This window comes from Trachinotus anak, unplaced genomic scaffold (genome assembly GCF_046630095.1).
Source record: "Trachinotus anak isolate AG129_WGS33_773 ecotype Australia unplaced genomic scaffold, CSIRO_AGI_Tana_v1 ptg000011l, whole genome shotgun sequence".
Lineage (NCBI taxonomy): Eukaryota > Metazoa > Chordata > Actinopteri > Carangiformes > Carangidae > Trachinotus > Trachinotus anak.
The window spans coordinates 13,037,395-13,058,267 of NW_027273862.1; the positions used below are offsets into that span (position 1 = coordinate 13,037,395).

Here is a 20,873-nt window from a genome sequence, read left to right on the forward strand (position 1 = left end):
AACTAGCTTTGCTATCCGTAATCATTATGTGGAGCTAAAGAATGATGATAATGACTGTTAACTGTGTAGTCCAGGGATCCCTTAATCTTTTTGAGCTCCAGACCTAAATGAGAAATTTAGTTTCTCACCATGGGACCCATGCTCATTAAAACATACTCACATTTTTTATCATGGGGATCAAAACTGAGAAAATGTGGGTTCTCACAGTGGACTGGGGGCTCAGTGAGGTTACCCCAATGTAGTACAGATAGGCCATCAGGCTGGGAACCAGGATCATTTAAACATTAAAAAGTGGAGCCAAGGTCCAGTTTTGGTCCCGAACCAGTCTTTGAACAACATTTCTTTACACTGTATGACTCCCAGGGGTAATATTATATCTGTATGGCAGATAATGTGGAGTCTTTATGCAATATATAATCATTACAAAGAACTAGAGACTGATGATAATGAGTTTTACCTGTCTAGAGGATGGAGTACTTATGAATCATAATCTAAAGGACTATGTGTAACAGCCTCTAGCCTATATTAAAGCACGGTCTAATAGACAGACACACATGAGAATAAGTTTAATTCAGTTTGAGTCTGTTTATGAATAATTCTCATATTGACTAATGACTAAATCCTATGTGATACTGAAGATAGATAGATAGATAGATAGATAGATAGATAGATAGATAGATAGATAGATAGATAGATAGATAGATAGATAATTTAAACACAAAGATATAAAGTAAGAGTGGTAACTAGAACAATGTTAAATGGTTCAAATAAAAGCAACCTATCTTATAGCTGCCCTCTCTCAGCAGTAACATTAGCTTACTGCTGAGGATGTGTCATAATTACAGAGAGGCTGAAAGATTGTGATTAAGGGGTTTTACTCCCTAGACAATGACCTAGAATTGTAATGAATTATCATTGTGAGAGTGTGATTTATAATCAGTGTTTTCTTCAGGATTGCCTGGCAAAGTGGTGCTGGGCAACGGTATACTCAAATGAGAGTGATGCGACCAATTGAAATTCAAAATTACAAGATGGCACAGTAACACTGCTAAATAGGTTTGGGAAAACCTCACAGTAATGCAGTCTGCAACCATCAATAATATAGAATATTGTGTTTCGTCACACATGGCTCTACCTCAGACCATTTGTTTTATGTGGAAAGTCTTGGAGGTTCAAGAAAATGATGCCAGGATAGATGGCTGTAGAAATTTGGCTCTTGGCTTGATTGACCTGTGAGCATGAGAAGGTGGAAGAGAAAGAGAGGGCAGAGTGGATAAGAGGCAACAAGAAGAGAGCAGAGAAGAGTGGAAGAGAGCGTATCAACAAACTGCACTTCACACGTTTCTCCCCTCATCCAGCAGGCATCTGAAGAGCCCCTCAAAACATCTTACCTGAAACAAATATCAGCTGATTACACACACACAGACACACAAACATACTCTCTCACTCTCTCATGCTCTCCCTGACTCTCCCTTTCTTCTTGCACCCTCTCTCATTGTCTCTTCTAAAGGGTTAATCCATCAGCTGTCATACTTTTGTGCTACAAGGTTTTGCATTCTCAACACAAATGTACTGTGTTTCTTGGTCTTTACATTGCCCTCTAAGCCAACCGTAAAGTTAATATTTATGACATTATATTTGATGAAATGTAATATAAAATGGAATTAAATGTGCCCCCCCCCTCCCCCGCAGTGTAATGTAAAAGTGTTGGTGCTAGTACTGGCTAACCTTCTGAGCATCAATTCAGAAATCATCAGGGATGACCATAGTAATTCCTCATGCTTTCAAACACTCTGTGAATTGAGTTTGTAAATTAAGAGGAGATTTACAACATTATTTTCCACAATTGAAAACTAAGTATGTGACAATTTTGAGCTTTTGAGAGGGATAACAAAGTAATAATAAATCCTTATTCATCATTCATGAAATCACAACATAAATTTAGCATTGAAACCTAAAATTATTTCTTAGAGGACTTAAATTGATTAAAATCTGGTGAATAGTTTTCAAGTATATATATGACTTTTGTGTTGCAACCTTTTGAGTATTTATGGAAGCCAGAACTAATAGTTAATGATACACACTTGTCACCTCTAATCTTGCTACATTGAGGGCTAATGATTATGGCAGCAGCCACATAATCTTTTTATGCTTGTTGGCATGTTGCTGTAATATTGACTATAGTGGGCTCTTTCTTTTATAAGGCATAATTCTTAAAACAGCTGATGCTAAAGCAACTGGTTTCCATGCTTACTGTTTAACCTGGATGTACTGGGAATATTAAGATGTGTTTCTAATATTCTATTCCCTTCATGTTTTTTAAATGGGGGTGGGCAAAACATTGAAACACTTTTCAACTTAATGTAGTCTAGTTCAACATCACTGAAAACTATCACCTTAATAATAAATATGCTTAAATTAATACTGCTCTGATAGTGTCAATCAAAACTGAACATTATTATTAACATTATTGTTACGTGAAGGTAGAGTTACGACACAGCTGTTGGTTTATTATCATAGCAAGCAAATAGGAACTAAGGCATAATTCTTGAAACAATTGATGATAGAGCAATGGGAAACATGGGAAAAAGTTGCAAGTTGTCTAGGATAATACTGTGTCCTTGTTGAAGAACATAAACATTTTTTCAGGTGCGGAAGAAGTGTTGAAAACCTTGACCTACATAAAAGTAACAATACCATAATGTAAAAACAAAAATACAGTTAATATCTCTCCATGGTTCACTAGCTGTCCATTCTCTGCGTGCTGAAAAAAGATCAGGGGTTCCTGCATAGCCCTGGCCCTGTAAATGACAAAAAAACAAACTCATCTGCAACTGGCTCACACCCCAAATAACAGGCATCACAAAGATTTTTGCACAAAAAGAGACAACAAGAACACACACCTTAAAATTGTTCTTACTTACAGATCTTGATTAAATGTACTGACAGTTACACTCCACCACTGTGACAGCCACATAATCTCTTTATGCTTATTGCTTCACTGAATGCTCTTTACTTACTGGTCAGTGGGCCCCCTAACTTACTCTTAGGGGTGAGTTTATAGTGGATAGTGTATAGAGTTGAAACTCTTTTTACAAGAGTGGGTGGCTGACGCAAAGTCTACCACAAACATCGGAAATGCCAAACAAGAATGGGTACCAACAAGGAAACTAATCACTTTCTACCAATTCCCAAAAAGTTGACTTTTCGAGATGAAAGGTTTCCTGGAGACACTTTGATGATATGGAAATGACGTTATGCATCATAAGCTTGTGTTTAAATGTTGAATGGTCTTTTAAGTGCAAATATGGGATTAAGTCAGCTTGAGGATTTTTGACATCAGCCCAGCAGTGATATTTGGCAGCTTTTTTTTTTTTTTCTTGCAACAATCTCATGTTGTTTGCATGAGCTGGATTTGTTTCAGCAATATGAACCTTTATATTTGATGCCAATGAAAACCATTTGAACATGAGTGAGAGAGAAAGGGATGAGAGAGCACGACAGAGAAAGTGTGTTTTACAGTGTGTTTGTGTGGTGATTTTTTGGAGAGAACATCAAAAACACAGCAAAGCAAAAAGACAGCTGGTTCTGTTTGCATCATATCTCACACAAACACGCATACACAGTGTCTTTGCACTCACAACCCCTCAGCACACACATAACAAAATCACACAAATGCAGCAAATCATTCATCCATCTTTTATGCCAGGATGCACAAAACTTCGGCATCCCTTTGTAAATTGCAGCTAATGTGTTTGAGAGAGAAAAGCAGAGTGAGCAAGCCGGGAATACAAAACTAGAGAGATGGAGGGAGTGGGAGCAGAGGCAGACTGGGAAGACATGAAGAGATAGAGAAGCAAATGTGAAAGATACAAGAAAAGAGGGGCAGAAAGAAAAAGAGAGGTGTTAAGCAGTCAGATACTGTATTGCTCTCTTTCTACGTCCGATTTTCTAACCCTCCAGGATTCTCTTTCTTCTATTATGTTTTTCTTTCTGCTGTTGAGTCCCTTTTCAGCATTCCTATTATTATTATTATTTTTTTTTTTTTTTACATTTTATTCTCTCATTCCTTTCCTTTTATTTTTTGTGTTTTGCTAACCATCATTATTCATCCACTGACTTCCATTAAGACAGGCTGAGTCTAAACTGGTTCCTGTCATGTTGTCTAGTCTCATTTACATTTACATTATGTTTTAGGCATGCAGCAGATGCTTCCAGCCACAGCGAAGTCTAAAACCAATACAAGATCCAGAATATGAGCTGGCCAAAAATCACCAAGTGTTTTTGCGTTTGTGCTTTTTATAGCAGCGGAACAGATCATGCAGATAGATGAGAAAAACAGGAGGGAATGAAAGGCTGAAATGTGAAAACTGAAGCCAGCTCTCTTCATTAAATCTCTGCGTGTGTTGGTTTTTATTTCCACCACAACAGTTGTTCCACCAGTTTCATTTTATGCAAAACTTTTCCCACAATTTCACCCTGAAGGTTTTATTAAATCTTTAAGTCATTTTTCACACTACATGTTTGGATTTGCTTACAAGTGTTACACAACGTTTTGAAAAGTCAAACTGAATGATAATGCATAGTAAAAGTTTATTATAGTTCAGAGCATCACAATAGAGACCAGAGGAAACATAGGAGAGACTCAGCCGCAGTCTCAGTCAGAGGCAGACTCGGGAGTTTTTTGTTTATTTGTTTGTTTGTTGTGGAGTTAGTTGTGCACCAAAACTGCTAGAAGACGCATGAGAACGGTGAGTGTAGGCCTACTCATGGTTCTGTCGTTTGTTAGCTTCTAACAGTTGCTGACCCTGTATTAGCGCCGCCTGTACTAATGCAAACTCCAGCCCTCTGTACTGACAGGGTTTCGGTGACTGCTGAAGCGGCTTTCAGCAGGAAATACGGCTTGCATTTGCAAGGCGCAGCCGGGCGCAGCTCAGCGAGCTCTCCTGACCTTTGACCGCTGGGCGCTGTGACGACCACCCTCCCGGCCAATAGAAACGAGGCATACAGACAGGAGTGGAGAGTTAACGAAAGTACACCTGAAAGCAGCTGCTGTGGAAATGGGGCTCCCTCACAAGCCTAAACTCTACAAGCTGCTCTCTGTACCTGAGAGCACCCTCAGTCTCTTCTTACTGCTCCCCTTCTTCTTATTAGCGGGGCCAGTGCTAACGCTTGCTTCTTAGCACTGGGAGGATAACATCTGTGTTGCTGGCAACTAAAGACTGACTGACACAGTGTTAGTGGTTGTGCTCATGCATGCGCGGGCTCTGGGTTCAGGTTTACTTTGCCCGTCCCCAACCGACAAAAAACCACTTGTTTTCTTTCTCCTTATGCTGAAGACCAGTTAGATAGAAATGGGTAAGACTTGTTTATTTTGTGTTGAATGGACTTCATATAAATTGCAAAAGACCGATCATGATAAGATAGGTGTGGGTGCCCATTGCTGCTTTTTGATGAAAAACATATCTTTAAATCTCGAGTCATATTATTATTATAGCTGTCAAGGAAAAGGCCTTGTTTACATATTGAGACCTGTGTATTTTTCAAACATGTTCCTGAATCAGCAGAGAATAGATCTAAAGATAGATTTTAAAATCCAAAGACTGAGTGCATACCTCATTTTGTGAATTCTAAACAATAGTTGATATTTCTCACAGTTCTTTGAGAACAAGTGTAATGATTTACCTGTCAGGATTATATGATGATATGATACCTCCAACCATTACAAGATGTGCTCAAATGTTTATCTTGACCTTAAAAAAAGACAGACTCTGATTAACCATACATATATGTTTTTCTTTTTTTTCAGTGAGTCAAAGTGGTCTTGCAGGTGATGTTTGTCCGGATCCTGGAGTTCCAGAAAATGGCAAGAGGATGGGCTCTGCCTTCCAGTAAGTTCACTTTATATTTTATTGTAGACTCCCCTCACTCACATAGTCAAATCAGATTTATTCAAAACATCCACAAGTGCCTTGGACATTGTTGATCTTTTGACCAGAACAGGGGTCTTTATCATATGTTTGTCAAATGTGTAGAAACCAGACTGCAGTTGTTTCCTGCAATGGATTACACTTGCACACATGGCACAAGTCATCAAATCATTTGGATGACAAGTTAGTTGAGGGATGCTAGCTCAGTTCATGTGCATTTTGCGCTCGGTTTATGTTGTGCTGTTTACATTCTTAAGTCAGAACAGCTCGGTTATGGCAGCACAATACAGGTATAGGTGAGCTGATCCCCCTCCAATCCTGCTTTGGCTTTACAAAATGCTTGTCTGTGCAATAGGCGAGATTGACAATGGGTGCAGCCAGGGACTAAAGATCAGCTTATTTCAGGCCTCATGACCCCTCGTGTTTGAAACGGGACTGTTCCTGTTTCTCAAGATTATATTGAGGTTACAAACATCGTGACTTTAGGGCCCAGTTTAGATTATAAGTTATTTCTTCAGAAACGACAATGTGTTTTAGTTGCCTCTCTCTCTTCTTCACATATGAGCATCATCTGTCCCGCAGGCTGAGAGTCAGTGCCAGTCTGCTCCTGTTCTGGTCTCAGAATTAGTCCAATGATCATGGAACATCCATACCAAAGCTCTTCATCGTTTTCATGGAGACTGAAGTGTTTTGTGATTTATGTATCATAAATATTTTCTGTCAATTGGAGACCTTTTGTTACAGCACTGGCTTGAACCATCTTAGGTAACTGGTGTGTAACATGGTTGAAAAAAATTACAAATTTACATTTGCTGTCTTTCAAAATTTCCCAAGGGGGAAACTGTCCCCTTCCCACAATGTGGCCCAATTATTGAAACTGAAGCCGCTATTACTTTCTTTGTCTATAGTTGGCGGTCTTCTGTGGTTCTGAACTGCTGCTGTTACTTTGCCAGCAAGTGCTGCAGGTTTGCCTGGACCATTCAGACCAGAGCTGCAGGTCTAAAATTACAGTTATGGATCATTTACTGTGTGTTTACACTCATCATAATTATCATCAGATGCTCTCGTGCCCAGAGACACACTGTTAACCTTCAGTATTTACCAGTTTACACTGGGTATACAAGGGTCCTTACTCATGTAGGAGTTATACACAGAGAGTGCCAAAGAATGTGTCAGATTTTGGATTTTGGCTATAAACAAGGACTTGATGGACGCAGGGATTTTTAAATGTTTCACTCCATGGTGTCTGTCATCTAATCGGTAGAAAGGGAGACATAATTTTATTTAATCAGGAGTAAGCAATTATAGAATAATCACCTCTCCCTATGACTCATCCACTTAGCATCAGTGGCAGCTAAATTGTTCTTACATTTCGCTTATGATTATGAGAGAATCAAGATAGGCAATTCATTTTTACCTTTTCCTGCAACTGTTTTCAATCCAAAAAAAAACCTGTTTGACTGATAATCATTAATTATTTAACAGCTTTAGCTCCTGGTGCTGTTCTTTACCATTAGCAGCTATGACTGCTCAAACTCTGCAGGACCATTAGTGGGGTTGTGCGAGTTAGTAAAAGGTCATTACCTCCATGTGTGTATGTGTTGGTGTGCATGACATGGATGTGCTTAGTGTGTGTTATAGGTTTGTATCTAATCATCATTAAGCACCGAGATGCTGGAGCCGGAACAGAATTGTGGTGTGATGAAATAAAACAGGAGAAATGGAGAGGAAACATAGCTGCAGAGGAAACTAAAGAGTTTTCACTGCAGATCTGCAAGATGGCTGTAACCTCATTTGACATGGCGGTTGTGATCCACAGACAACTACATACACATTTGTCATGGAACAGTTTCGGGTCTTTTCAAGGAAATAGCAATAACAACAAAGTTTTCTTTCCTGTAATTGTAAATTTCACAGTTTGCAGTTTGTGCCTGGATGTAAGGTATATTCAGTGTCATCAGCGCCGCCAAAGTAGCAGAAACTGTAACGCGAATGACCCAACTCTCCGTGACAAAGGCACTAACAGACAGATTTGGCCCGGCTGTAAGAGGCTACAGTGTCTAACAACAGGGCGGAGCTACTGAACAACCAGAGCTCCACACAGTGAATGTTTGTCCAGGTGGTAGACTGTGGTGTGTCTCTGCAGGGAGGAGACATTAAGCTTCAGAGACAAGACACCATGCAGACTTCTACTTAGATAGCTGAACATCCCTCTGACGTGTTAGACAGCAAGGTGTTCAGAGACAAGGATGATCAGAACACGTGATGAAAGAAAACAGAGAGGAGGCATTATGAGTGGCGAAAAGGGAACAGAGGAGACCAAAGAAAAGCAGACAATAGAGAAAACACATGAAGGGAAAGAGATACAATGACAAAAGTGTCTCACAGGAAAAAAAGAATTATAGATTCTAATTGAATGATTTGTGATGACAGTTATCTTCCACAGAGATCTAAAAGCTCCTGCATCATTAATACTGTGACCATCATTCATAGTTTATTTCTACAACTATCGCCTGGAAGTGTCCCGTTCTCTTGTGATACTTGCAATGATGTCAGAGGTTTCTACAAATATCACAATGTCAACTGAATGTGACTTTGTGAAGCAGTCAGAGGCACAATCAAAGTTACTGTTATTACTGTTTTTGACAAGTGTTGTTACTGTTGTCTCTCCCTAACCAGAGTTGGCTCCAGCGTCCAGTTCAGTTGTGATGACAGCTATGTACTACAAGGATCTAAAAGTATCACCTGTCAACGAGTCACTGACACGCTGGCTGCCTGGAGTGACCACAGACCCATCTGCAGAAGTAAGTTTCTCCCGTCATTGTCATTGAATCTCCTCAGGTGCGCATGTGTCAGAGCTTTACACAATGTTTTCATGTCTACTGACAGCATGTGGTCATGTCATACAGAGTATATTTGCTGCTTAAGTCTATCGTTGTTTGAAATATATTGCACTGATTTGCTTTTGTTAAGTAATGAAATAAATGCTTATGTAGCATCTCTTGATATCAACTGCTCAGTAAAATAAAACAAATATCAGACACACATTAAGCACCAACCACTAAAACCCCTGTCTGAACAAAGGTTTTCATCACTGCAACGGAAAGAGCTTCACACAGCGTCACATTCATGTACACTGTCATACACTGATGGTGATGAAGTGGGCAGGTCACACACTGACCTGCTTATCTGGGATTCTGTGTGATGCTCAAGGACACTTCTGCATGCTGTTAGCAGGAGCCACAAGTTGAACCATCAACCCTGATGACCCGTTTTACCAACTATTATTGCCCCAGAGGTGCAAGAGTTTAAAATATGCCCTACATGTCAGCAGAGACTCCACTGCTGTAGGCAATGTAGAAATGAAACTAGACTTGCATTTTTATCATAAAGCAGGAATATGTCATCCAAATGCATCAGTATGAATTTTTAATGCGTTCTTAATAGTTCTTGGATGGCAGTAGAGTGAAATGGCAGGAAGGCTTCAGCTTTTGCTGTGGCTTTGCAGATAATACTTGTTTATAGGATAAATTCAGTGTTAGTTTTGATTTCCACAGGGGAATTTGTAGATGATGATGATAACAAGATAAAACAATGCCAAACTTAACCTTTAAAATATACCACTTACTTCTTCCTGAGATCCCCAAGCTGCTGTTGCAAAGCCACGAAACCCTGAAGGCAAAAACATGTTCACCTTCAGTCATTAGCCCGGACACTGGAACAGTCAGAAAGTTACAGTCTGGGCTCCTCCGGCATGGATTCGTCTCCTCGAGTGGGAAGAAAAGTTCAGAATGTAACTAAGATCCAGGCAATACAAATCTCCTGCAAAACTACACAATAAAACAAACTAAATGAAATGCATAAATGGTAAAATACAGTACATACATTTTTGGAATTTTGACTTTATTCATAGTAAATGTTTTTTAAATGCCACAGCCCTATAGAGCAACTCTTACATTGGCAATTATTAAAATTATAGTTTAACTGCTCCTTCTGAAAGGTCCTGCAACCACGACCATAGCTCGTGTGTCAAGTGAAAATAACAAAAATGTATGCTTGGACGATCTGTTGCAATCCTGATCTCCATTTGTAAAGCATTAAATGTAAACAACTTGCATCAGAGGGATATTAACTGAAATTTTGAAGCTATAGGTGGTTATGTAAAATATCTGCTGTTTGCATATGCAGTAGCTCTGAAAATGTAGTGCCATGGAGATATAATAAATAATATCACTGTGATTTACATTTTGCTGTTTGTCGATGTGTTAAAACCACAACTCATCTTCTGACTGGCTGACTGACTAAATAAATAACTGTGTGAGTGGCAGGGCAAAGATGCAGGGGCTCTCACTGCCCACGTTTACTGACAATACCCTGTTGGGTTTATTGCTACACAATGAAAAGGCAGACAGCTAGCATACACAACCAAGTGTGCGTGCCCATACACACACTTACAGTGACACAAGCGTCCAAGGGACAGTGTCACACACCTCATAGCTGCAGCAGTATTTCCCTTGAGCTGTGTGTGTGTTTGACGGACAGGCAGTCCCTGTGCTCAGACACATACTGTAGGGTCCCTGTCACATCGTATTACACTGTATGTCTGTTTGTGTGTGTGTGTGTGTGTGTGTGTGTGTGTGTGTGTGTGTGTGTGTGTTATGTGTCTATATGTCTGTCTGTGACTGCAGGAACCTGCCAGACCTCATGATACTGGCTACTCTTGTCAGGAAGAGGCAATAGAGATGGAGAAAGAGGGAGAAGGTGAAAGAGATGGAAGGACATGCAGAAATTATTTCTATAGTTAGCTTGCAAAGCTTATCTGAGTTTTTTTTTTTTTTTTTTTCATATTTTCGTGTAACAATTACACATTTTGTTTTAGTCAGGGGACCTTGAGTGAAAGATTTAGGTTTTTGCAGTGAGTTTTTCAGTAAAGAAAAAAGATTAAAAAAAATATTATAAAGTAAAAGTTAGATTAAATAAGGCAAAAATGAATAGGTAATCCATGTATTTTTTAGTTTGTAATTCAAATGATAATGTCATTTAATGATACAAACTTTTTCTCAGTTTTCAAAGATGACAAAAAAGGTAGAAAAATGATCCTGATGAAAAGAAATTGAGAAAAATCTGAATTTGTGACTTAATCACACATTTTCTTGTTGCTGCCAAAACTATAAACTACCTGTCTGGCATTAACCCCTGTACATGTATTATTTCAATATTTTACTCGTATGTGGTGTAATAAAAACATTGTTTGAACCTAAATGTACTTTAAATGATATTAATCCAAATCCAGGATGCCTCATACGTTATGTATATATATAAATATGTATAAAATTATGCACAAGACAACTACGGAAGAATATTTCCTTCTGAATTTTGCAGCAATACAGACAGTGGGTGTTAAATTTGAACATTTCATGGAATATGCATTACATTTCATATTCTTTCAATGAAGTGGTAAAATAAGAAGACAATATGTGTGAATTGTGGAACAGCTTGTTTTTCTGACTTTGATACGACAGAGGGGTACATTTTAAAGGAAAATCATAATTCAGTGGGTGAATTTCCAGCATGGCACAAAGTTGCACAACATAGCAAGAGTTGTACTGTACATTCAAGGAAATATGTTTGACAGTGATTTATATCTTTGGATATTTTTCATGTATCTATAATTAGAAAGAAAGATACATGCACAGAGTGAATCAGGAGAGAGCAAGGAATTGAAAGAAAGATAAGATCAGAGAAGAGAAGAGAAGAGAAGAGAGGAGAAGATCAAGCTGTTACGCACAAACAAGCGGGCAGGCAGAGGTTAAAATTCCTGTACCGTAGCTCTTGTGTATGGTGTTATCTGGTGTTATCGCCCTCCTGGGATTCAAACCCATGAGCCTCTCTCATTCTCTACTGACACTTTACTGTTAATTAGAAGCTGGTCTCTAGGATGAATCGCAATGAATGTGTTTCTGTGTGTCCATGACTATGTGTGTGTGTACCTGTGTGTATCACTGTGTGTTTTAGCTCCCTTTTCTAATTAAAAGGCAGATCAGTCATCTGAGGTCCTCCTCTGCCTCTCTTTCTCTTGTGGTACTTTCTGTGTCTCTGTCTGTGCCTTGCCTCTTGCCCTTCCTCCTTCAATTTATTTTCTCTTCCCTTCTCACATTAATATCTTTCATCCTTTCTACTCTCGTTGTCTGTATCTTCTCTCTCCCTCATGTCTCTCCACATGGTCTCACAACCTGTCTTTATTTACAAACTACGTTATTATTTCCACCTTTCTATTCTCCTTTTAATTCCTCTCTTTCTCTATTCACCTGCATTATTCTTATGTTTTTGCTATATCCTCTCTCGTCTTGTTTGCTTTTGCTCCTGTGTCATTGGCCTTCTCTGCCTCTAATGGCAGCGATCTCCTCCAGCTAACTTATATGATATATAAGTGGCACATACAGTATGTGATCAGGTAACACTTTCTCCACAATGTTACAGTGCTTGTTGACTAAAACTGACTGAAAATGTCAAGTACGCCCTTTAACATTACTATGCTCAAGAGAGGGGTTTTAATGGGACTTCTTACACAATATGCTTTTTTATGCCAAATATCCCTTTAAGGCAACGACACATTGGTGATTTAATGAGGTACTGAAGGCAAGAAATATTACCTTGAGTATCAGACAGGACAAAATCAATGTGGATAAAATAGAGCACTAGGAAGAATATTATGAAAAATGCTGGTGATAACAGGGATCTGCAAGCTTTTTAAGGAGCAAAGGTACTTAAGGTTTTAGCAGCAGACAAGGAGAGTGCACCAACAGCAGGCACACCAGACCTTCATGGTAACAATAATAAACATGTGGTTAAGCCTATGGTTTGGTTAGGTCATGTCAGGGTTACAAGAAGATCATGGTTTAGATTAAAGGGCGTACTTCATTAAGATGAAAGGACTGTCGTCATCATGGTTACAATAATAAATGCAAGGGGTATGGTTGTGGATCGGTCATGGGTAAAAGAAACAATTGAAAGCCCTGTACTTTGTCGACCCATCCATCTACTCCAACCTCCTCCTAATGTGGACCTTGTCACCTGACTGTCTCCCTTGCTCCTGTCACAAGTACTATGGCCACTAGAGGTTGCCATACAATAGAACATAACTATGGGTCGTAATAAGCCGCTTGCTGGAGAAATACTGTTTATATTCGTTTAATTCATGGTCGCGCGCTGTCAAAACATCAACACGGTGGAAATCAAGAGCGTGTTATACAGTGTGGAAATGGATACTCTTTCTCATAGATGAAGCAAAAGAAACCTTATAATATAAGATGTTATTAAACAAATGACACAGCAGAGTAAAAACTAGAGAGAGTTAGTTGTTTAGATCTTTTTTTTTTTACAAAATTACAGTGACAGAAGAGAGAACATTACCTGGTATAGCATTTTGAATTATGCATCCGGCCATATAAACCCACTGTGCTAGCAAACGTGTGTTTTTAGGTCTTCGTGGCTATAAAACCTTTTGCACGTTGTTCAGATAAACAACATGATACAGAGCAAACACAGAGCGCACCAGCTGCAGACAGCAATACCCACAACTCTACTGCTGCTATAGCTAATATCACACCATCGACATAATGTCTGTGGTAATTTAACAATACCGAGCACACAAAATTTGACACCAGTACTTGCTTGCTAATTAACCATTTGGGGCTAGCTATCACAAACATTAGCAAGCGAGACCAAACATGCTGACCTATCGGCAAAGCTGATGTTTCCCACCTGTCAAGCAGAAACAGAGAAAACTCTGCATCTGTCTTCATGCCTTTCAACTCTCAACGGTCTCTCCACCCTAGTTAGACTGGCCATCGTGAGTACTGGGACAAATCCCAGTTGGCAAGCAGTAAACCAGTGTCAAGTGTGCTACCACATGGATTGGCCAATGCACAGTGAAAATATCCATAAAGTTCTTACCAGTCCTGCCAATTTCTTTCACGGCCATTTCTATCATTTGTAGTGCGGCCAGTCACAGTGCATAAGTCCAGGTCTGAAATTTTTCCCAGTCCGACCGTGCAGTCTCCACTGCTGGAAAACCTTACCAATGTGTACGTGGCTCTTTGCTTGGCATTAAGTGTTTATTACCCTTATGACAGTGTCAACAAAAACAGAGAAATTATAAGCTTTGTAAAAGTAGAATTCATAGTGATAACTGTTGTATTGGATTGCACTAGATCGTACAGGTGTGCCTAATGAAGTGGCCAGCGACTGTATGTTTCAGTTGTTGAGATGCTGCAGGTATTGTGCACGATAATGAATTTATGGAAATTAAACTTTATTATTGAATTCACATGTTTGGAGGTGAAAGCTTTTGTAGAGCTATTGTATAAAGATTAAATAAGTTGAAGAATCACTTATTTTAGCAAAACTGGAGCTGAAGTTTGGGAATTGATTAGAAGTAAGAAGTAGAAGAAGAAGTAATAAGTTCGATCTCTTTGGTGTTTGCGGGAAATAGTCTCTCCTGTGGAAGAGGAAAAATTAAAATAGGTTAACAATATTTAATTGACTAATGGTTGCACTGATCCTCTTAAATATGTTCCCCCAAAAACAAATGTATGTAGATTCACCAAACTGTCAAAAATTAAATGTCCATCAACCACAGTTTTGGTTTTGGTGATCCCTGTAGTCTAATGTAATTTGACTTCTTCTCTGTCACTACCACACCCTCTTTTCTCTTCCAAAGGTAAGACGCCATTTGCAATCTGTGAGCGTATTTTTGATTACCTCATGAATCTTTTTTAAAAGTCGCTCTGTCTCTCTGCTGTCCTCCTCTATAGCTCGTACCTGTGGCAGTAACCTAAGGGGGCCCAGAGGGGTCATAACTTCTCCTAACTACCCTGTTCAGTATGAGAACAACGCACACTGTGTGTGGGTCATCACTGCAATGGACTCTGGGAAGGTGAGCATTTTCACTATTTGATTCCCCGATTCATTTCAACAATCTCTATAATCTGACATCTTTACATGCAATCTGTTTACTTTACATTCTGTTGTCTAATGTAGTGATGTTAACATGCTGGTACATGACCTTTGTGATTCACTTTTTGTCTACAAGACTACAAAGCATTGTTCTGCCAATTTGTTGCCTGTTTTTGATTAGTATTAAGTTGTTTTTTTTTTCCTTTTATGTGAGATATTAACCAGTGTTTTAATTTTAATTTCATTCATTAATAGTGTTCAGTTTTGCCAACACATGGTTTAAAATATTGACCTTAGTTTTGAAGCTAAGATGTCAGAAGATGGTATTGCCACTGCAGGAGAAAGTTGAAGGACTGTTGTTTCAGACTTCCTCTCTGTTTTCCTGTATGCTGTTGGATTCTGTTTTCATTGCTGAGCTCATGGTCACGATACCTTCTCAATACTAGGCAGCTTTGTTGTTGAGTCATTGTTGTATAGACATTAAAAATTCATATACCTGCGGTACAACTTCTCAAGTCTCTATCTACAGTATCTTTTGTGTTATTATCTTCTTTTCATGTCTCGTCACATATCCTGTCTCCACTTCTACTCCCCTTTCCCTGCTTCTTTACTCTTTGTCTCCACTCTTCCCTTTGCTCTCCTCCTTATCCCCCGCTTACCTCTTAGTTTCTCCCAACATTATGGCTCTTCATTCTCTGCCCCTCTCTCCTTGCCTCTACTCATCTACTCTGCTCTGCACAGGTCTCTTCCCATCTACTTTCTTCTTCTATCATCGTCTTTCCTCCCTACACTGTGATTTGTCTAAAATGTTACGTTTGAAAATGGTGAGAGTAGAGCGGGAGGACAGAGCAAAAAGAGAGCAAGATAGCATTGAACTCATTGAAAACTACAGTGAAAAGGAGAGATGGATATATAGAGGAGAAAATAAGCCTGAATATTCAGCTTGCTACTTCACATCTAAAAACTAGGCAACAGGAAGAGTGAAAAGTACTGAATGTCCAAGCAGGTACTTGACATGTGACATTGAAGCTGTCTCCAAAGATGGATGGAAATAAGAGTGCACTCACCTCTGTGCCTCTGAGCAAGTGCGATGAAGATATAGTGATATAACTGAGGAAAGCGAACGAAAAATAAAAGGGAGTGAGAAAATTAGAGAGAAATTGGCTTTTTGTTCTCACCTCTGTGTGTCTCTGACCTTGATAGAAGGGAATGACAGCATATTGTCAGAGGACCAACAGCTTGTGTCAAGCTATGACAAAGTTTCATCCAAGTGTTACTGTATGATAGTGTATGTTATCTCATTCACCCGACTCTATGGATTTTCATCAGAAATTTATTTTCTTTGAATTGACATCACCTTTGCAGATATTGACAGATTATCTTACAAGAAATTGACATGGCTGTATTTGTTAAAGTTTTATCGTGAGAAATGTATTTCATATTATTAGCAGTTGGTGTCAGGTGACAAATGGAAAGCCGTGTGTAGTGTGTGTCTCGGTGTTGCTTGTGGTTTCAAATGTAATACAATACAGTAGAGTATAATAGATTCATATAGCCTGAGCTTATGACAGATGGAATGTATTTTATATGCTCTTTGGACTGCCTGTATGTGTGTGTGTGTGTGGGTGAGTTTGTGTGCATGTGCTTGTGCATGCGTGCGCGTGTATGTCTGTGTGTGTGTGTGTTAAAAATGCTTCAGGTGTAACAGCACTTTAAGAATGCACTATAATGACAGATTATCAGCTACTACAGCTGCTGGCATTTGCAGAATGTCACTATCTACATACACAGAGAGAGAGGCAAGGACAGAGACAAACAAGAGGATAAAGAAAGTTATAGAATGGAATAGAATAGAATAGAATAGAATAGAATAGAATAGAATAGAATCTGCATTAATCACACAGGAAATGAAATGTCTGAAAAGTCTGATACATCCAGATGACTAAGGCATTAGTATTCTGTAAAACTTAAAACATATTAAACAAATAGGTCAATGCTTCCTATGTTGAACAATTAGCAAGTGTTTTGCCTTGCTAATTTTCTTTTTGCAAATGTTATAGAGATGATACATAATGTGTAATCCATCTCATTCAACTCTTTAGTGGAGTGATCCCACAATGATACCACTCATTTACGTGTTCTTGATCTGTTGGCCAGAGGTTTTGCTACAAAAAAATCATGATTTCCTTTGAAGTCTGTATAAATCATTAGATTTTAACATTGATGTTGTGTTTTTAGGAATATGCAAGTTGTTATGTAAGAATCAGGGAGGTGAGCTGCCCACTTGTCCTTTTGTCAGTGATAACATACTTCAAACCAAGTGGCATTTACAGTTGTACTGTTTTGTGAGCTGGGTGTGTGCTCTTTAAATACAGAACCTGCACTCAACACATTGCTGTCTATATTGAGAAGATAACAACTAAAAACCAGTTGACCTGGACATTGTTATTCATTATTATTGAAACTTTAAGGATAAGATCGAGAGAGCTCATGTTTATGTAGGCTTATTACAATAAAGTGGATCTGAAGAATATTTAGACCTTATTAGTTTAATGTTTAGAATAAATAAATTAAACATTATTTTTCAGGTAAACAGTGCTGTGATTAATCCCTTTTTGTTTTTGTTAAAATTATATTGTAATATGACCATATATCCACATGTTTCCAGTTCTAACTTTACCAGGTTTATATCATAGCTGTGTATATGCTTGCATTAGCTTTCACCAGTACATTATGAAATCAAGCTTTTCACAGATCTTACAGACTTTCCTTAAAATGTGGAATTCAGATCAGACTTGTGCTTGTTGTCGGTGTTTCTGCTGTATACATTTTCCCCACCATCAAAAAATCCATAAAGTTTGTTCCGACAATTCCTGTGTACGGATCATTTGGGCCGCGCATGAGAGCGTGCGTGTGCTGGGATGCTTCACCGACCCGAACACCACACCCTCTCCCCCCTTACTGACAAGATCCTAGCCAAAACTCTGGTTTGTTATGTTTAGCACATTGGACAGTTAAACCCTGTACCTCAAAACCCCAAATTTAATCCAGATGCCCTTAAAAGTAAAGGCTTGAAAAAAAATAAACCATAACAATACATATCTGGGATGTATTTTCTAAGAGGTTTCATGTGCTGTTTAGGAATATTTCTGAATATTTAAATTACTTTATTAGCATATGTGTCTTGATGAGCCCAACTGAGCTTTGGTAGTGGAGCTGTGAAGTCTGTGTACCACTTTCAGCTAGTTCTGTGTTTTTGATCAGCAATCATCTCTTTGTCTGGACACCTTCCTTAAAGGCACTTGAATTTTGTTAATCTCCGTTTAAAGCACATTTTCCTTAAGTAGAAGACATGAGTATTCCTGCTTGAACATTGAGCTTTAATCATGATTTAATTTGTGTATGTGGGGAATGAGAGAGATGATTAAATACACCACTTAGAATCCTAAATGTAAGTTGCCCAGAAAAAAAAAAAAGGTATTTATATGGTATGAGCTTTTTGTGGTCGGTTATAAAGATATTTCAGAGAGATCTAGGGGGAGAACAAGCTATTTGAATAGAGCAAAAGAGCAGGAGTTAAGATAAATAACATTCATCTTGTAGATCTTTCTTTTATTCTCTTTATATTTCTTTGATTCCATCTCAAACTCCTGCTTTGTCTGTCTCTCATCTTCTTCATCTTCATTCTCTCTCCACCTCACTTGGCCTCGGCCTGCCTATTAATCCAGATGACTTCTTTCATCAATAACATGTTAGATAAAATTGAGACAGAGACAAGTGTTTTTATTGAAGCGCGTGTGCTGTTTTGTTCCTTCATTGTGTAGGTTTACATGTACAAGTTTAAATAACCAAAAAGCATAGCTGGCTGCTTGTGTGTCTGTTGTCATTGTGTTAAGATCTGAATACAAGCAGCACAATCAATATAGTTTGCACTGGTCTGACAGCCGTTCGGTAAAATGCCGTGACTGTGCTTCTGTTTGTGTGTGTGCCTGTATTATTAAGTGAGTTCACGCATATCTGATTGTGTGTGATTCCATGAATGTTGACTGTTTGTTTTCTGTTTGCCAACTTAATTGGTAACTGCCAGAGGTTGTGAAAAAATTGTTGCAGAGTAAACTGTCAACTTTTGTGTTGTGTTGAGGAAAACCCAGGTGCACAGTGGAAATAGGACTTAACACTTTTTGTGTGTCAGTCATTTGATTCATTAATATCAAGCAGATAATTATTTTGTTCAAGTCTGAACCATGCCTGACTGCTCACACACATAGACCTTGAAACGCATCGTCACACATGCCCATTAAGGCCTATAATCACCGCTGTCTTTTTCCTGATGAATACTTATTAGTGTGTGTGTGTGTGTGTGTGTGTGTGTGTGTGTGTGGTGTTATGGTATTGGATGTTGGGTCATTTTCATGCATGGCTCATCATCATCATTACGTTAGTGTTGGCAGGACACATTATGTGACATTCTATCAGAATCTGTTAAATTTGACTCGATACAGAAATTGAGGCCAATAAAGACCAATGAAGGCTTTAGTCAGAATATGTTAAAGTCCAGTCTGATTCTGCAACAGTGTGTTTTTTTGCAACATGACTACATTATTGCTCAAGCTGTTACATAACGAAGACACAATGTCCCATATTCGGTGCATTATCGAAAAAAAAAAGGTATACTCCACACTTTTTAGTTTTTTTAACTTAAAGCTCGAAAATGCAAGTAATGCCTATCAAGTAACTCCTCTCCTCCTTTCCCCTCCCTCTTCCTGCTCTGTTTTGCTCCACCCAGCTCCTTGCATACATCCTTGTCATGTGTGGTGTCTCAGTTAATACATGAGGAGTAAGGTCTAAAAACACACTGCCTGTATGGCCTGTGTGTGGCAGCTGCAGAACATCTCAGTTTTCATTATGCTCATGCTAACAGGTTAGCGTGGACACACTGCCTGTCTGAGACATGTGAGACAGCTCAAGCCCTGTGGCTGAGTCACATGATTTAGAGATTTGGCGTCTCTCCTGTTTGTCATGTGCGATGCACGAAGTTCCCAGCAAAAATAGACAGGGAAAACATCTACTGATAATGATATCCAGCAACATTACATACAACTAACAGATTTCATGATAGTTTCAATGTGGAGGCTGGATCTGAATTTGTCACAGATATGTAACAAGCAGTTGAATGTGGAGACAGTGGAGGCTACATGTACTATGTGGTCACAGCAGTAACCCTATGTAGGCTGTAATTATGTCAAAAGCATAACAGTTGAAGGGCAGCATTTTCCAGTGTTGTCTCTCTGTTTCTCTCTCACTCTTACTCTGAACAAGGGTCAACAAAAGTCAAGGCAAACTCAATGGAGAAAGATAGAACTAGCAGTAGCAGCAGCACAGCAGACACGCAGCCAGTGTGAACACACACGAGTGCGAGCCGCAGCAGTTCAGCGCCACACACATGCAAGGAAGGCAGTGTGTTCAGAGTATAATAGGACAGAAACATGTTCACGTATTGATTGACAGCTATGAGCTTTCACCCCTGACTTGGACCTCTGCGCGGTTGGAAGTATGAGGCTCACAATTAAAAAGTGAAGAGAATGTAGAGGGGAATATCTCAGTGCTGATGCCGGGCTGTTCAGTGGGTCTGGGTCACGGAAGCTTTTGACAGCACTTTTCCACATCAATATATGTTGTGCCGCATATTTAAAAAATAATAGAAAAAGGTTGCATACTGTTTAAACTGAAGTTAACGAAAAACTGATTTATTACAATTTGGGTTTTATTCTTGTAGCTCTGGTCAGTGGTTCTATGGGCTGCAACATTTATTTATTTTTTTATCAATAACTCAGTAACTACAGTATCAGGGCAATAAGCCAAAGCAGACAGATTGACATTCATGTTGTAAACAACACAACAGATTTGCCAGATTAGTGTCCACCTTATTTAGAGGTAAAACTAAAAGTAAGTGTATCAGCAGTGTTGCTAGTAATCCCTCACTGG

At 38.9% G+C, this 20,873-nt stretch overlaps 1 protein-coding gene across 1 annotated transcript in view; it reads left to right on the forward strand.

Moving 5' to 3' along the window:
• LOC139627768 (CUB and sushi domain-containing protein 1-like) overlaps positions 1-20,873 on the forward strand; it is a 400,363-nt gene that overhangs the window by 218,540 nt on the left and 160,950 nt on the right. The window contains exons 8-10 of the mRNA XM_071488859.1: positions 5,810-5,891; positions 8,610-8,734; positions 14,747-14,868. Coding sequence (XP_071344960.1) covers positions 5,810-5,891; positions 8,610-8,734; positions 14,747-14,868 — 329 coding nt within the window. The remainder of the gene's footprint in view (positions 1-5,809; positions 5,892-8,609; positions 8,735-14,746; positions 14,869-20,873) is intronic.